The 17002-nt window shown below is 41.7% G+C and overlaps 1 protein-coding gene across 1 annotated transcript in view; it reads right to left on the bottom strand.

The window, feature by feature from the left end:
- Positions 1–4658: 4658 nt before the first annotated feature.
- The window catches only part of mcf2l2 (MCF.2 cell line derived transforming sequence-like 2), a 396665-nt gene continuing 384321 nt past the window's right edge, over positions 4659–17002 (bottom strand). Inside the window, exons 30-33 of the mRNA XM_078563948.1 lie at positions 12360–12475; positions 8949–9061; positions 6641–6744; positions 4659–4915 (exon numbers count right to left, since the gene is read on the bottom strand). Coding sequence (XP_078420074.1) covers positions 4815–4915; positions 6641–6744; positions 8949–9061; positions 12360–12475 — 434 coding nt within the window. The 3' untranslated portion in view covers positions 4659–4814. The remainder of the gene's footprint in view (positions 4916–6640; positions 6745–8948; positions 9062–12359; positions 12476–17002) is intronic.

The following is a 17002-nucleotide window of genomic DNA, read 5'->3' as shown; positions in this document are numbered from 1 at the left end:
TTGAAACATAATTTTGTCACGAACGCAAGGTAGAACTGCTGTGCAAAAACCTGAACTGTAACAGCTTAGCTATACAAAACGTTAAAAATCCGGATACCAACACTGACTTTTACATTGAATTACAGGTAACAGTGCTAGAAGTATAGCTAAAAACAGAAATAAAAATGTGATAGAAAATTACTGTACAATATTCATAAATCGTACACATCAGTGTTAATATTATATTTATGTGCTCTTTGTATTTAGCATTTACCGAGACATTAAGGGCTTTGGAGAAGTTCCAAAAAAGGATCACTAGAACAATAGCCTAGTTCTGGGTCTCTTAGCTATCAGGGCAGCTCTGGGAACTGTCTGCTATTTTCATTGAAGGAGCATAGACTTCAAGATAATCTGATTGAGGTTTTGAAATGATAGAAGAGTAGGTTCTGTTGGGGTGGATATGTTATTTGTAGTTGAAAATGAATGGGAGAACTAAGAGGCATCAGTACAAAACACAGAAGCATAAAGTTAGGTTGAATGACAGGAAATTTAACTTCACAAAAGGGGTTGGATTTTCCATGTGCAGCCAGGAATCAATGCCAGCATCAAATGAGGGTCCGATCATGCGCCACGTTGTGAATAGCCATCGGAATGATTTTTATAGGATTGACCAATTAATGGTCAGCAGGCATGATGGCCAGTTAAGGATGGTGAGCAGGCCCCCAAGGCTAGAGAGCCAATAAGATGCCCTTCATCAGCTGCCCCCCCATCCGAGATGTAGATGCCCGCAGAGAGAAAGAGGGTGCTTCACCATGGAGGTGCCCTCTGAAGATAAAAAGACTTGATTTAAAAATGGCCACAGCTGCTAGGTCATGATCAGAGAGGGGCAACCCCTCCATTAGAGAGCCAGAAGCTGCAGTTGCGGAGGCTGGGGGGGTGGGTTCCTAGCGGATGAAGTATTTCCCTCCAAAGTCTCCTGCCTGGCAGCCACTTTTTCTTACTGGCTATGCTTTGGTTGCAGTGTGGGACCAACCTGCCAATTGAAAAATTCTAGTCAGCGTCTAGTCAATTGGCTACCCGCTGCTTGCAGGCAGGTAGCTGTTCCACCCCCAACCCACCTTCTTGAAATGGCTCAGGGAAGGTACCAGCAAACTAGCGCACAGGCCAGCAGTGTGAAATTCCAACCCCGCCTGCCTCCGGTCCTAACCCCCAATATTGAGGTGAAAATTAAGTCTTCAATCTCCAGAATAATTACCAAATGCGGTAGAATGGATTCACTGCAATCCTTCAAAAGGTAGTTGGATGAATCCCTAAGAAATAAGGACATTTCCTGTTATAGAAGATAGTTGGAGGGGTAGATGTGCTTATTGATGCCAATCGCTGCAGGCTCACAAAGCCTGCTTGATTGGTTTTAATGGCTGGAAAGGAATTACTTAGAATTTTTCTGAAGTTGGCCTAAGGTGTTTTTTCCTGCCTCTTGCAGGAAATCATATGACTGGGGAAGAAAGTCTTGCATTTATATAGTGCCTTTCATTACCCCAGGACATCGCAAAGCACTTTACAACCAATGAAGTATTTTTGGAGTGTAGACACTATTGTAATATAGGGAGAGTTGATAGTGCATGCAGTTTGCACTGTGTCAGCATGTGACAGACTCGACGGACCAGTTCACCAATTCATATTCTTTTTAGTACATGTATCATATGACTGTGTTTGTATTTTGAATTTGATCATTGAAACAGGTTCTTAGCAATAACTTTTATTTAAACTTGTGCATAATGGCTGATTTTGGAAACTCTACAGATGAAACAGCGCATCACAAAAATACTGGAAATCTCACTAAATTTGTTAGCAGTGTCTGTCCTCATTACGTATTTTTGTAATCCAATTGATTTTCTTTCATGTTTTATTTTTGTCCAGAATCTGATTCATTTTTAGACTTCTCAAATATATGTTTTCATAATTGCTGCCATTTGGTCTTGCTTTAAACAAATTAGACAGCACTTTCCAAACCCACGACCACTACCACCTAGGGCAGACCATATGACCATAAGACATAGCAGCAGAAATTAGGCCATTTGGCCCATCGAGTCTGCTCCGCCATTCAATCATGGCTGATAAGTTTCTCAACCCCATTCTCCTGCCTTCTCCCCATAACCTTTGATCCCCTTACCAATCAAGAACCTATCTACCTCGGTCTTAAATGCAGATAGATGAGAACCCAACACTGGAGGTTCTTCTCCAAGTCACTTACCATCCTGATATGGAAATATATCGCTGGGTCAAAATCTTGGAACGCCCTTCCTAACAGCACTGTGGGGGTACCAACACCACATGGACTGCGGCGGTTCAAGAAGGCAGCTCACCACTGCCTTCTCAAGGGCAACTAAGGATGGGCAATAAATGCTGGCCCAGCCAGCGAAGCCCACATCCCATAAATGAATTTAAAAAAAAACTCACAAGCAAATTAAATAATCGGAATTCATTTTACTGCTAATGTTACAATATTCAACTTAAAAATGTACACTGATAAGGTATTTAACAATGATTTTGTTTTTGTTGCCAAAAGGGATTAGATGTACAAAATACAGCTTGTCCTACTTGAAGGTTCCAAAGTAAGCCGTGAGCTTTTCTCATGATGAATCAAAGCAACTCTTTCCACAGCAGGATTCCAGGCTTCTGAATTATTACATAAATATCAGCACGTAACAACATATGTAACAACATATACAGATACTTCAACATACGTGTATAACTGATGTGTAAAATGTCTGCAGTACACTTGCACCAATTCAATGCTGAAGCAGGATTGCACATACACCGAATGCACAACTATGCATAAAAAATAAACAAAACTATGAGATCCCTTTTGAAAAATGATTGATCTCTAATATATATATATACAATAAATTTGTTTTGACACAATATAATCTTTGTTAACATTATACATTTATATCTAACAGACAACACAAAGTTGCTGCATAACAACAGAAATATTAAAATAACGGAGGAATCTGAGCTGTGGCTGACATTTTGTACTGAATAATCTAAAATGATACAGTGTAATAACAAAATCTTGTATGATTCATAGTGATGCTTTCATTTGGATTGTTTTACAATACAATTACCATACAACCAAAATAGATGATGGTAAGTAATTTTAAGAACATTCATCTCCTGCCAGATACAATCATAAGCCTGTTGTAATAAGTAAAGTACGAGAGAAACACCTGCCACTTTTACACAGTAAGGATAAACACAGTTGCGCAAATGAGAATACTTTGGTCAGTGCCTGCTGGTTTACCTTGATTTGTCTGGGGATGATGAGTGACAATAGGTTAGAATGTAACTGCTAGGTACCTAAAATTTCTCTGTTGAGTTTAGGCTTATAATTTGGACACTTATGAAGGCAAAAGCAGTCCAATAATTGCAGATTGGCACGCACGCGTTTTTAGTGTACATGGGGACACAGAGTGTCACATTATGAAATGTGTTTTCTTGGAATTTTCCACCAAAAGCTAGATTAAAGTGTTTACATTTCATGGAGGTTAAGAAAACAACTCCCCTATGTGAGAAACTCTGAATTCTCATTAAACACTGACTGCAGTAGCTGATGTTCTGGTCACCAGAGAGGAGTACTCTCCATATCTACTTCACCTTAAAAAGATCATGAAACACAATTTTTGCATGGTTTGTCTAAACTTTATGCTAAAACATTACTTTCCTGTCTTTAATTCACTGGTAGTCATGAGTTAACTGATTAACACCGCCCCCCATCCCCCCCGCCCGTACATTTGACTCAACCATTATCATAAAAAACACACCTCACAGAAATTGATACCTCCCTCTTTTCAAGTTACATAAAACATTTCACATCAATCAGTTTTATACTTTAGAAGGTCCACTATGCTTTCGAAGATTGTTGAAACATTCTCTTGAAAGTATAAATATCTTGTGGTCCAAATATCAATAAAATACAATTACAACATGCAACCTGATCCGCATACAGCTTTCATACAGCACTTTAAACTGAAGTATCAGCAACAGTCTGCAACACCTTTTACCAGCCATATTTGTTTGCCTATATTCCATGCCAATTTTCATAAGTTTTTCCCACAGTAGTTGTCTCAAGGATGCAGCTAAAGGCCACTGCTAATAGAGCAGATGTTGAGAAAAAGAAAGCACAATCATTTTACAGGATTAAGAGATGGTGGTTTTTCCCTGCAGATCAGAAACCATTTCCTGAGAAAATAATCTTTTCAAATGGCATTAGCAATCTCTTCTTAGTGCACCAATAAATGAGTGTGCAGGCATCTTTATGCATGCTTGCATATTGTTTGTGGGCAATTTCCACTGGCAACTAGGGTTTAGTTGTCATGTAATGAATCAGGCTGCTTGTGTGTGTGGAAACAGATAAGAATAGAGCTAATAGCATGAAATACTGGTTTGGTTAGTCACAACTTGTCAGAAGCTTGAACTCAGTTTTTATTAATGCCGCCTGAACTGTATTTAGTATGGTCTGTCCCATCAAACAATGTTGGTAACTAAAGAGTCAAAATGTTAAAATCTGCAGAAAATGAAATTGGATATGTGTTCAAAAACTTGGCCCTTTCTAATACTCATTCTATTATACCATTGAAGAGTATTTGTTATGAACAAATCAACTCATTACAAGCAAAGAAACTCAATTCTTTATACACAGCTACATGCTTCTTCAGCAGTAAGGAATATTTTCCCACTTCATGTGCCCAGCTACTGAAGTGTCTTCAGGATGCTGACCGTTGTAGGCCTGATTGAAGCCTAAAGTTTAAGGGATGATATAAGAAGTAACAAGATCAGCTTTCAGTTCTGGTTCCAGAAGTATAGCTTCCCATGTCTGAACTCTCCTTGTCTTCACTATCAGCAAATGCCGCCGTGCACATATCACTGTAAAAATCTGAAAAAGTGAGTATATAATTAAAAACTTCATTTTAAAGTGTAGTTGTCACATTGCATAAACTGTAAAGAATTAGTAAAATGGATTTGGACACAAAGTTCTTACAGTTCAAGTTTCTTCCCTTTTGTCCTCTTACACCAAAGGCACTGATTCTTACTGGGGTCAGTTCTTCAGTGAAATATTAAAACTAAGCTCAATTATATTCAGACCAAATGTTTCCACCAAGAGCCACTTGAGAACATACAGATGCAAGAATCCTGACGGATGTACTCCTCTGTTGTATCAGGCTATGAAACCAGCACAGACCAGAGATTAAACCTAGGACTTCCTGACTGCATAACTCAATGGGTGGTGGCTGTCGGGGTGGTGTTTATTACAGAATGTGTCTGATAAGGAAGTCTTCATATGTTAACAGCATGTCTTTATTAATGACCTGTAACTATATATACACACGCAGTAAAGGGTACAGGCAAGGAGCTATCTCCATGTTTGCGTCTTAACACATCTCTGCTCATCACCACATTGACCCTAGGTCTGGGTCATGTGCCAACTTACATCACTGTGTGGGCGGCACTGTATTCAGTCCCACATTAACCCTGTATTTGCCAGACCCTTATACTTCTGTGCCTTTACTTAGTAGCCATTGGAAGAACTCATGCTAAATCCTTTGGCATAGATCCTCCATTATATTGTAATGCTCTTGGAAGTGCAACTCCCTAGGGCTTTATAAATAATGTCAGTAGGCTCATCATCTTCCAGCTGTAAGCTTGCATCAGAATATGCAGGGAATGACGTACTGTCATGCAGTTTGGCTTTGGGGTTGCATTTTCCTTGCTTATGCAATTGATTATGTTGCAATCAATTAGATAGGCATCCCAGCTCCGTCACTTTTATCCCTCTCTATGCAACACCCACAGCAACTTAGGACGACAAGGGCTAGAATTTTCCAGTCCCTCATGCCTGTGGAATCTTCTGGCCCTGAACGGAGATTTCAATGACTCGCTGGCTCCGCCGTGGGGGAACCCGCCACAGGAGGGTGTGGGGTTGGGGGGGGGGGGGGGGGGGGGGGGGTTGCTGTGGTGGTGGGAGGGTGGGTTGGAAAATTCTGGCCAAGGAAACACCAGCATCCCTTACAACAACGCTGCTAAGGTGCAAATAACAAGGGAAAAAAATCCGGTGATGCATTTGTGCCTGATTACAATAAGCCCACTCCTATTTGGACAGATGTATTATACATCTGATTTCACATCTGTGGATGAGTTGGCAGCTGATGGTGTGGCTCTCAAATAATTGTCTGACCTATTCCTCTCAAGTTATACCCAGCAGTCCACAAAACTCAAACAGAAAAATCTAGCTCCAAGAATTTCTTTGGAGCTGCCCCTGCACATGAACCATTCGTGGCAAAGGTCTGATGTCAGAATGGAAGCTTCTCTTTAGGAATTTCCAGCCTAAAGCATTATCTAACTTGTATCTGCCATTTTTACCTGTGAAAATCCAGGTATAAATAATTTAGTGCAATCATTCTATCATAGAACTCTGTACCTCACAAGAATGTTAAAGTCTTTGTTATGAATCTAACTATGTAAGGAATATCCTTTCCCCACAAGGTTTGTTTATGAAGTGAATATTTCAATACTTATTACTCTAAATTTCATTAATTGCATTCTGAAATGATATCTATCAGATTTAGTGCATCAAGTTTCAAATTAAACAAAGATTTCTGACCTGAATTATTATCAGACTGATCAGGCTTAAGTTCTGAACCAACTGGTTGAAGAAGACTGGAAGGAATCCATCCTGTTTTATAAGTTACCAAACTTCTCACTTGCCTGAAACACACACAATGCAGAAATAATTATCACAATCCATTGGTAAATATGTGGAGTCTGACATTCAATGCAGGGCTGGAGTTATGTGGCCACACATTGCAAGAACCATGGAAAATACTATCTTAATTTTTTTTTTAGAATAAACCTTTCATTTTCATCAAGGACTAGGCAGGTTAGCATTATGTATTGGAACGCTTCTATTTGGGCTCTCAGTGTCAAAGTACTCCTAGGGTTAGGCACAGAAAAGTCACATGCATAATGAAACTCACTGGGACCTAGAATCCTTGGTCTATGTGGTGTACTACAGACGTAACGACAGCAGGAGTGCAAGAGAAAGGCTGCAAATTAGGCTGGGACCTGGACATGTTTTAAATATTGGGCAGAATTTTCTGTGCCCATTGATGTCAGTCTTCATGGCGGGCATGAGCAGACAATTTGGAGGGAAGGCCAAAAATCAGTTCCACGTTGTTGTGAAGCCAGTTTGTGATCATCTGCCCGGCTCGTCAATGTGGGGTGGCCACCTTTCTCGCCAGCAGATGCCAGGAACTTCATTTTAATACATCTGCATATCGTTATAAGCCCTGCTCACTGGAATCAACCCCCCCATGCTGGATCATCCGGACACATCGGCATGCAATCACAACTGTACAGAAGTGCCGTGCACCTGGCAAGCTGCACTTCGCTTGAAACTTCAAAATTTGTTTGCCTAATTTCTTCGGTCAACACTCACAGTCATCAGTGCCAGGCTTCGCAGGCAGCACCACATCACTTTTAGGGGGGGCTCACGGGCAGGTCTCTACCTACCAGACCCATCATAGGCGGAGATGGCTTTTCAATGGCTGCAGGGCTAGGATTTGCTTGGGGAAGGTGGGTAAGTGGCCTTAGGCAAGGGAAGAGGCTGCAGGGCTAGGGCTGTACTGGGGAAGGGGTGGGTGTGGTGCCTCAGGGTGTGTGTGGGGGTACATGTTGATCTGTGCAAGTGGCCTCAAGATGGTGAGGGCTGAGGACGCAGTGTCCAGAGGATATGAGGTCAGATGGAGATGTGAGGGTGTGTATGAGAGAGTGAGTGGTGATGTCCCTTGAGTCGGCAGTGAGTGAGATGTCAGCGAGTATGTGATGGCCTTGTGAGTGTGTGAGTCTAGAGTGATGAGATAGTTGCCTGACCCTGGTGGCATGGATACGATCATTCATCCTCTTTCTGCACAGATGGTCAACCTCTTCTGTACGGCATTGGCACTGACCACCACTCCCACTGCTTCCCGTGCCGGAGTGGTGGGATTGCTGGACCTCCTGCGGCCAGAGCGGGGGTGGAGGACATCATGAAAGGCCTCCAAAAGGCATTCCAGTGACGGATCACTGAACTCTTCTTGGCTTTCAGGGCCATGTCTTCACTGGAGCAGTCCTGGGCTGCAAGCATTGAGAACTGTGTGTGCGGCTGTAGTTTAGATATGGCACCCAGAGTGAGGATACAGTGAGGTAAGAGCGTGGCGGACACAGAGGCTGTCCGCCAGCAAGACGGCGTGTTTCCTGTGGCTGCATAATTAATGAGGTGTGAAGCAGACAATATGGCGTGAAAACCCGCTATTGTGGCTGGCAGGTAAAATGTCCTTTTTCCCGCCCGCTACCACACTTAGTGCAAATCTGGGACAATTTCGCCCATTGTTTCAGATCTTTTTCATGCTCCAAACACAGAAAGGATGTAGAAAAGGGGTTAAATGCAAAATAATAAGACATCCTTTTTGTTTTTAAACTCAATGGAAAGTACATTTAATTTTTATTCTTGGCTCCAGCTTTACCTGCTTGTTCATTCAGTTATCATCTTGCAAATTCTTTCCTGTTTGCACTAAGTAGTGTCCACTTTTTAATTAAGCCATTGTAATTTGACAACCATTGGAGTCACTCATTGTTTACAGTTTAACTTACAGCATCAATGCAATATGGATAGCAGAAATAGTCATTAACTTCATAACTGTCTGATGGTTATAATATCATAACCTTTATTAAAAAGGCTTTATGGCTCTCTTTTCTGTTAACTATCATTGCCTTCCCTTGGATTCTTTATTTGCTGTAATTTTGTTTCTATCCACCTCCTACTTTATATTGTCTGAATCAATTTAACTTTGAAGTAACTTGGAAGCTAAACTGACAGGTGCTGTTGTTATCGACTATTTTGTATCCCTTCATTTACTTATGATTGAACTCACCACTGTCCCTCTTCTCCCTCTTGCAGTACCTCAACCACTTCACCATTCTGCACTGCAAGTTCCTCAATGGATTTAGTTTCATAAATGCCTTCTACTCGGAACAGACTTTGAGCCTGAAATGAAGAAATGTGCGAAATGTAGACAGGTGATAAGAATCCAAATGCAGTGTTGTAGATTTGCAAATATGAAAATTGACTGCAATTTTGAAAAGATTTACAGAGGGTATGGAGTGTTACATCAGGAAATATGATCACTTACTTGACCAATATTAAGCAATTAAATGAAAAGTGACAGGGAGATAGTCTTAAGAATGAAAATGAAACAAGTTTTTTGATGGAGTGCCATTTACCAATTATATAGTATTTTGTGGCTCATAATCTAAAGTATTTGTAAAAACAAATTGTTTGCAAATCATCTGTTGTGACATTTCAACTATAGAAATATGTTAACTATTTTCAGGTTTGTCATAAAATATTTTCATATTAGTGTGACAAGCAGCAATTAACCTTTAGATATAAGGCACTCACAAACTTTCACTTAAACCTTAACACCCTTTTCAGTGTGTCTCCAGTTTTTCTCCCGGGTGCACCACACATCCAAAAATAATCTTAGCACAAATATTCTATTCAACCACAATAACAGCACTATGGGTGTACCCGTTTCAGACGGACTGCAGCAGTTCAAAAAAGCAGCTCATCAACACCTTCTCAAGGGCAGTTAGGGATAGGCAACAAATGTTGGCCTAGACAGTGACGACCATTTCCCATGAAAGAATAAAAAAAAGTACGGGAATAACAACTGAGTCATTTGATGCAAATGCCACATGCTCAATAGACATGGAATGAAGTTCAAAAAAGATGTTTGGCTTGAAAAAAAAATTGCAACGAATATTAATGTGACTGACAAGTATTTGCATGTAGAATGCTTTCAATTGAAATAGTTAAGCAGGAATGAACAAATTGTGTTCATTTCATAATGCAGTGCAATTTCACGTTGCAGATTATTGTGAATTGAGACTGTACTCTATATAAGGACCGTTCAAAAACACACAGCTCACGAAAGGCATTCAAAATACAGAAGGAAAACAAGAGCTGGCAATGTCGCTTTTAAGTAGTAATGCCTTGAAAATGTAGTTAGCATGTTAATGCCAACGTACTTTCATTGTGCATGAAGTCAAACGCACTTTGCAGGTTTACATTCATGTTCTATTAATAATACAGTTTTTCCTGTAAAAGCAAAAATGACACGCAAGTGCTGAGAAGAAATGTGGACAGATGAAGGGTCTAACCAAACCTGGGAGCTTACCGCCTTTGATGTAGCCACAGTGAAAATCATAGTGAAACACCCAGAAGGCATGGGATTGATGAAGCAGAAAGAGGCACCAGAAAGTCAAGGTTACAACAATAAGGCTGATTTGTCATCTAATAAGTACATATCAACACCCACAGGGTACAGTAGGCTATGACATGAATTGCTGAGTCCCTGCACTCAAAGGGTCATATCATTTCTTTCATAGAAATTCAAAAAAAGATCAGAAGTTGAGCCTATATTGTCCCACCAAGATGCTGCAGCACAAAGTAATTCAGCAACAACACTCCTAGGAAGCAGCAGCTCAGGAACACAAAGCCAGTGTGTCAAATATCAAAGATAGATGATGGAATGTGATAATGAGGAGTGGATCAAAAGGAAACAAAGGGTAAACTCCATTAGCAACAGATGAGTTCCTGGAAGTTTGTAGGACTGGAGGAGGTTACAGAGATAGACAGGGGATAAGCCATGGAGGCATTTGAACACAATGATGAGAATTTTAAAATTGTGGTGTTGCTGGATTGGAAACCAGCGTTCACAATCACTATAATTACTTTTTTAATGGCCTTAATAGGCCCTTTAAATTTTGGCGGGCGCGCAGTCGACTCCGGTGCGCGCCTGGCGAACAAAACATCGCGAGACTGCACAATGATGTCAGGACGTTCGCCCGACGTCATCGCGTGTCATTTTACACATTGGTGTGTCGGGCCTGCCCCACACGCCGACTTTAAACTCTTGCCCATAATACTATTGTGATTTATTGTAAAGGTAGGTTGATAGTGCGGTTTGGATTAGTTTCTCTGTGTGGGTGTGTGTGTGTGTGGAGGATTTAATTAAATTAGAACCAGCTAGTCTGGAGTTTTGAGTTATCAAAAGGGAAGATAGGTTTGAAATGCTAAATACGTAAACATGGCTGAAATTTTAGAATATGAGGAGTGAGGCACATTTGCATTTTTAGATAAACCAGAGTAGTTTGAATTTCAAAGAGATGATCAGATGTTACACCTAGCCATATGAAGCTAAGTCAAACAGTGTATTTATTTTTCCCAAAGGTTACTGATAATATCAGTACTATGGAACATTTATATTATGGAAAAAGTAAAGTTGCAAAGACCTATTGGAACAATGGAATTTAGATTAAAAAAGGAGAAAGATGTATAAAGGAGCTGAGGTTATGTGTAAGGGAGAAGGCATTCTAAGATCTAACACAAGTATGAAAAGCCTCCAGCCTCTATGTCTCAAGTTGCTGTCTACAGGAACTGAAGCTGAGAAAATTCATTTTGAATATCACTGTCCAGAGTATTGTGTGCTTTGCCTGGGTCTGTTGTTTTACTGTTGCCTTAACAGAGGTGTAGCTGGGAGCTAGATTAATTAGGAGACTTAGGAGTTATTATAGTAGTAATTTTTAGACCTATGCTTGTGCTTAAAATCTTTTCTTTTATTAATAAATGTTTAATTTAATTTTGTAAAAAACCTCTAAGTCTTGGTGGGCTCATTACTACTGAATTCAAGGCATGCATCTCAAAATAAAATACAAATTGCAAACAGTTGTGGCCGCTGTTTCAAGTCTCCCTCTGGGATTTGTTCAGCTCAGCATTTTCCATCCGCTGTGCCTTAACAACGCTCCAAAAAAAAAGTAGAAGGTGCATTGTTGGAGATAGGCGATGTTATGCTGATGGAAGTATGTTGTTTTGGTGGTGGAGACAATATGGGATAGAAAGCTCAGCTTAGGATCAAATAGGATGCCAAGGCTGCAAATAGTCTGGTTCAGTCTCAGAGACTTCATCGTTTTATCCAGTTTCCTGTCAAAGTTACTGCAAAAACCAGGAGAATCCCTCTGGCATTTCATAGCCCATACATTAAATAAAGGCTATGTGACTATTATACTCAAAACACATGACATGGAATCCAATCATCCCAGCATGACCAGTGTCCCTTTGCGGCACCCTTTCCAAATAGCTGAGCAACTTTAATAATAACGAGTGTTATTCAAGAGCATCTTAACTGAGGTCACAATAATATGACATTTCTTGTAACATCTCATTTAAAAGTCAGGTTGGTTGATCAACCTTCTGTTTCCCATTGGAACAAAAATATGCTTACAGTTTTACTAGATATTTCTTCATCCATATCTGAGTTGGAAAGTTCATCCATACTTGAAGGAATAGTTTCAAAATCCTCTGAAGTGTCCAGTGATGGGATTGGTTTACATGACCAACCTGCAATTACAAAGAAATACATCCTGTGAATTAATATCTACTAACAACAACTCCTATTTAGAAAGCAAATTCAATGTAGAAAAACATTCCTCTGAGAACTTTGTGATCTTCCATTTTTGGCCTATTGCGCTCCCTCCGTTTCCTTTGCCTCACTAGTGGCTATGTCTTCAGCTTTTTAGAACCTAAGGACTGGAATCCCCACCCTAAACTTCTCTCTCCTTCTTTAGGATGTTCCTTTTGTCTCTTTGGCCAAGCATTTGGTGTCCTGTCCTTATGACTCTTTAAAGTCAAATTTTGTCTGGTTATGCTCCTTAGGACATTTTACTGTGTTAAAGATGCTATATAAATGCAAGTTGCTGTTCATGTGTTGATAGCACTTGATGTTCTTCAGCCAGATCTGGCATTGGAAAGATAAAGCAGCTGTACACCCAATATGCTCAAGTCGCTTGAATTTGAAAGAGCAAATCTTTTAGCCATATGAGGGGAATAATCACAATGGGAGAGAGTAAAAGTTTCACTGATGACAAAGGCATCAAGGAAGAGGTTAAAGTGATGAATGTAACTTGTAATACTTAAGTCACGTCATTATAGTGTGTAGCAAATCAGAAACGTGTGTGTGAAATAATTTACAGTCCCTTTCTTTACTCCTCTAGCCTCGAGTCCAGAATTATAACAGCTCCTGGCCTCTGGGGAACACCATTTTTAACATTTCTGCAGTCTGAAAAACAATCATTAACTTCTACTCCCCAGTTTCTGTCCTTTAAACAACTTCCTATCCATGCACCACTTTCACTTTCATAACTGTGTACCTTAATTTTATCAACATGCCTTATATGCAACATTTATGAAAATTTACATGCACAAATATCCAATCCAGAGAACTCTGTCACTTGTGAATGTGCCTTCCTTTGAATCCTTTGCTGCCATTAGCAATTCTTTAACTTAATCCTATTAGTATTATCCATGTTCATGAACTCACACCCACTACGGGTGCAGACCGATACATAAGCATTACCACCTGTGCTCCTAGAAATTTCAAAGTCTTAACCTGTTGTGTGAAATATTTGCACATAATAAGTGAGAGATGAAGCTTAGAGATGTTCATTGAACTCTTGTCTTCCGATAGCACTTTGACAAGAACAGCACAGAAATTGAGAGTTCAGAACCGATAGAGGAAGCTGGGGGTCAGGAAGTTAGAAGCTTGGCCCCCAGTTCAGCTTTGTATGAAACTTGTGTAGTTCTTCACTTTGCAAAAACAAGCCATGTACTGAAGAACAATTTCATGTCATGGAAAGCAATATTTAAACTTTTATCATCAAAACACATTGTAAGATGTGTTCTTTTCTTTCTCTAGACATTCTACAAGAAAATAGTTGGAGCCAGGGACCTAGAGGAATACTGAACCGCATGGCAGACACCATTCTGCTAACCCTTCAGAGCGTCTGCTCAGACGATCTGGACAATGAGGTTGAGGAGAGAGGACTGGATGATGCACTGTGCAAAAATGAGCAGGAGTGAATGATGAGCAGCATATGAGTAGAAATCTGGGGAAGGATTTTTGTTCTGGAGTTGGGATTCGATGTCAGGAGCATTTCCAGTCCTGATCCTGCACTCGTCAGTTTTAGACAAATGATGCGATTTTGGAAGCAAATGCCACTAATTGACTCGATGTCGAGATTGCCATCCAATTAAGGGCGGCAGGTGAGGGGAGGAGACATGCGTTGCACACAGCAGGCCAGATTTAGTAGGCAAACAGCAGCGTGATATTATTGTGACGGACATTTCATTGCAGAGGAGAGCATCAGAACAGTACCCGGTCAGGCACCCGTATCAGGGCAGCCCCATGTTTCTCAAATGCTTCCCTTGAGGTTCTCTTGGAGGAGATGGGAGCAAGGAGAAGCGTTCTGTTCTCTCAGAGTGGCAGGAGTATGTCAGCCAACAGACCAGGAAGGGATGGCTGGAGATGACTCACGCTGTGAGTAGCTGCAGCATTGTGAGGAAGAAAAAAATAAAATACGGCAGATGCTGGAAATCTGAAATAAAAACAGAAAATGCAGGAATAACTCAGCAGGTCTGCATCTGTGGAGAGAGAAACAGAGTTAACATTTCAAGTCTGTATGATCCTTCTTCAGAGCTTCTGTTGTTGTGAGGATGATGTGGGTTCAGTGCTACAAGCGTTTCAATGGTCTAATCAAGGCCTGCATTTTATGTGCGCCTGCCGGCTGTGTTTTCAGTGGGTGGCATGTATAGGGCAGGTGCCCTCCCCACCACCTTCCTGCCTGCCTCTGAGCTCACCCCCATAATACAGGGGATGGGCGGGCCCCAAATCAGCAGGCCACCTGCCATATTTAAATAAATAATCAAGGTTCAATTGGGCTTGGCGTGGGTAATCAGGCAGGAGTGGACAAGCAGCTTTTAAAAAACTTTTTCAAAGGGCGGGAAGAATGGGTGTAGTATTATCTTCATGGGGTGCCCTTTGCATATCAGAGGGCAAAGCTCCTAAGATAGGGCCCCCCCTTTCTTCCAATCCACCTGTTCAATTAAACACACCACCCCCACCTCCCCCGTCCTCCTTCCCAAACTACCCAAACCCTCCCTGCCCAAGAGCCTGGACAATTTTGGCTCCGGGATCCATGGGCTTTCTTCTTGTTCCTGGTTGCAGTCCTGGCAGTGCCAAGAGCGTATTAGTGGGCGCTGCCGGGACTGATAGAGCTGAGGACGAGAATTCCTCCCCAGTTCGGGCGAAAATTCCAAACTGCCTCAATTTAGCCGCAGCATGTTATGGCTGCAGGGTGGGCTGGCATGGAGCGGGATGGCTCAACGCCAGTTTTGCATCTGACCGCTCCCCCCCCCTCCCCCACCCTCCTGTAATATTCTGCCCCAGTTCTGGCAAGGTGAGTGCAAGGTGACACCCAATTTGAAGCACCAGCATACACATGAGCTGAGCAGCCTGCAGGTGCATAGTCCTCCTGAACAAAGTGGAAACGTGTGCCCAGGAGTATTGCAGAGCCTTGGGCCAAGCGTATAACCCTAGCACTACTGCGGTGGTGGCAACACTGAAAACTCTAACATCACATGTGATTGTTCTGCTAGAAGTGGTGGGGGAGGGCAGCTTTGCTTTAACTTTCCCTCTCTTGACCTTGCAGGAGACAAGAACACACAATGCCAAGGGGACTTGCTCAGGTGCCCAGCTCACCATTCTAACTTCCATGGAGGAGGCAGCCATCAAAATGACCAGGGAGCTATCGCATCAAGGAGAGCAATGGAGAGATGGGATACAGTCCAAGGCTGGGTGAAATTATCTCAAAATCTCCAGGTGAAGGGGATGTAGTGCATTTCTCCCCAGTGATGTCAATACATCAACTGTAATGTTATGCTTTAACTCTGTAGAATCACTTGCTGACGGAGGCAAGATCTTATGACCACATTCCTATGTCTATCACAGGGTCAGTCCTGCGGCTGCAGAAGGGATGTCATTGGGGTTGTCCATGAGGATGAAGCACCAGAGCCTGAACCGTCATACTGTTCAAGTGCACCCTCTATCAGCACAGGCGCACTCACCTCAATGGGTCCTCAGTCCAGCTTAGAATGGGTGGCACTCAGTGAATCACACTTCACAGGTGAACAAGAAAAGGTGAGGGAGGCAGAGGCAGCAGTTGGCAGTCCCATTTGGAGAATAGAGGACAGACACAGCCATGCTCAGCTGGGGATTGCTGTACAAGCGAGGGAGTAACATACAAGAGGGCTATACATGGAGCAGCAGTGTGAGATGTGTTGGAGTTCCCTGAGGCAGTGCAGAAACAGATGAGAATGTACATGCCCATTCATTACGTGTGTTACCCTAACCTGACAGCAGAACTCAAAAAAATTCAGTCCCCAGATATCTTTTTTAATTATATTTCACCCCGGACGTTTCATCCCACCCTTGGATGAGGTTTTGTTAAAAACTAGCAGCCCACCTGTCTGTTTTGCCCGTGTGATGAGCGCGAAATCGCACGGGCAATGTAAAATTGTGGACAATGGAGTTTTTAATGGCCTTAATTGACCCGGTAATTGTTGGTGGGCGTGGCTCCAACTCCCATGCGTGCCCGCCGACCTCAATATTTCTCACCCACGTGATGAAGTCGGGATGCACGCCTGATGTTATTTTGCACAAGTGCACGTGTGTTCGGGTTGGGCTGGGCCTGCACGGTCAACATAAAATTCTGGCCCAGGATTTTTTTATTTACCATGTGCCAGTTATTTACCAGTAGATGGCGCAGGCACACTTCTGAAAGTATTTTCTATAACTGGTAGTGTATATGTGTAGTGCTTAGAAACTGGTCAGTCTCAGTACTTAAAACAGAGTGAATTATTTTTTTTATCCCCCTCCCCCCCACCATGAGATGTAATGAATTGTATTTGGATTGCATATGAACTGGATTGTAAACCTTGTTACTGTTGCCAAAATATTGTTTATCTATATGTAGGATGGCTTTCCAAAATGCATTATATTTGAACAAATAAAATGTTTTTCTGCATTGCCAA

The sequence above is a fragment of the Cetorhinus maximus genome, chromosome 19, assembly GCF_964194155.1.
Source record: "Cetorhinus maximus chromosome 19, sCetMax3.hap1.1, whole genome shotgun sequence".
In the NCBI taxonomy this organism is placed as follows: domain Eukaryota; kingdom Metazoa; phylum Chordata; class Chondrichthyes; order Lamniformes; family Cetorhinidae; genus Cetorhinus; species Cetorhinus maximus.
This window is presented reverse-complemented; position numbering and strand designations above follow the sequence as displayed.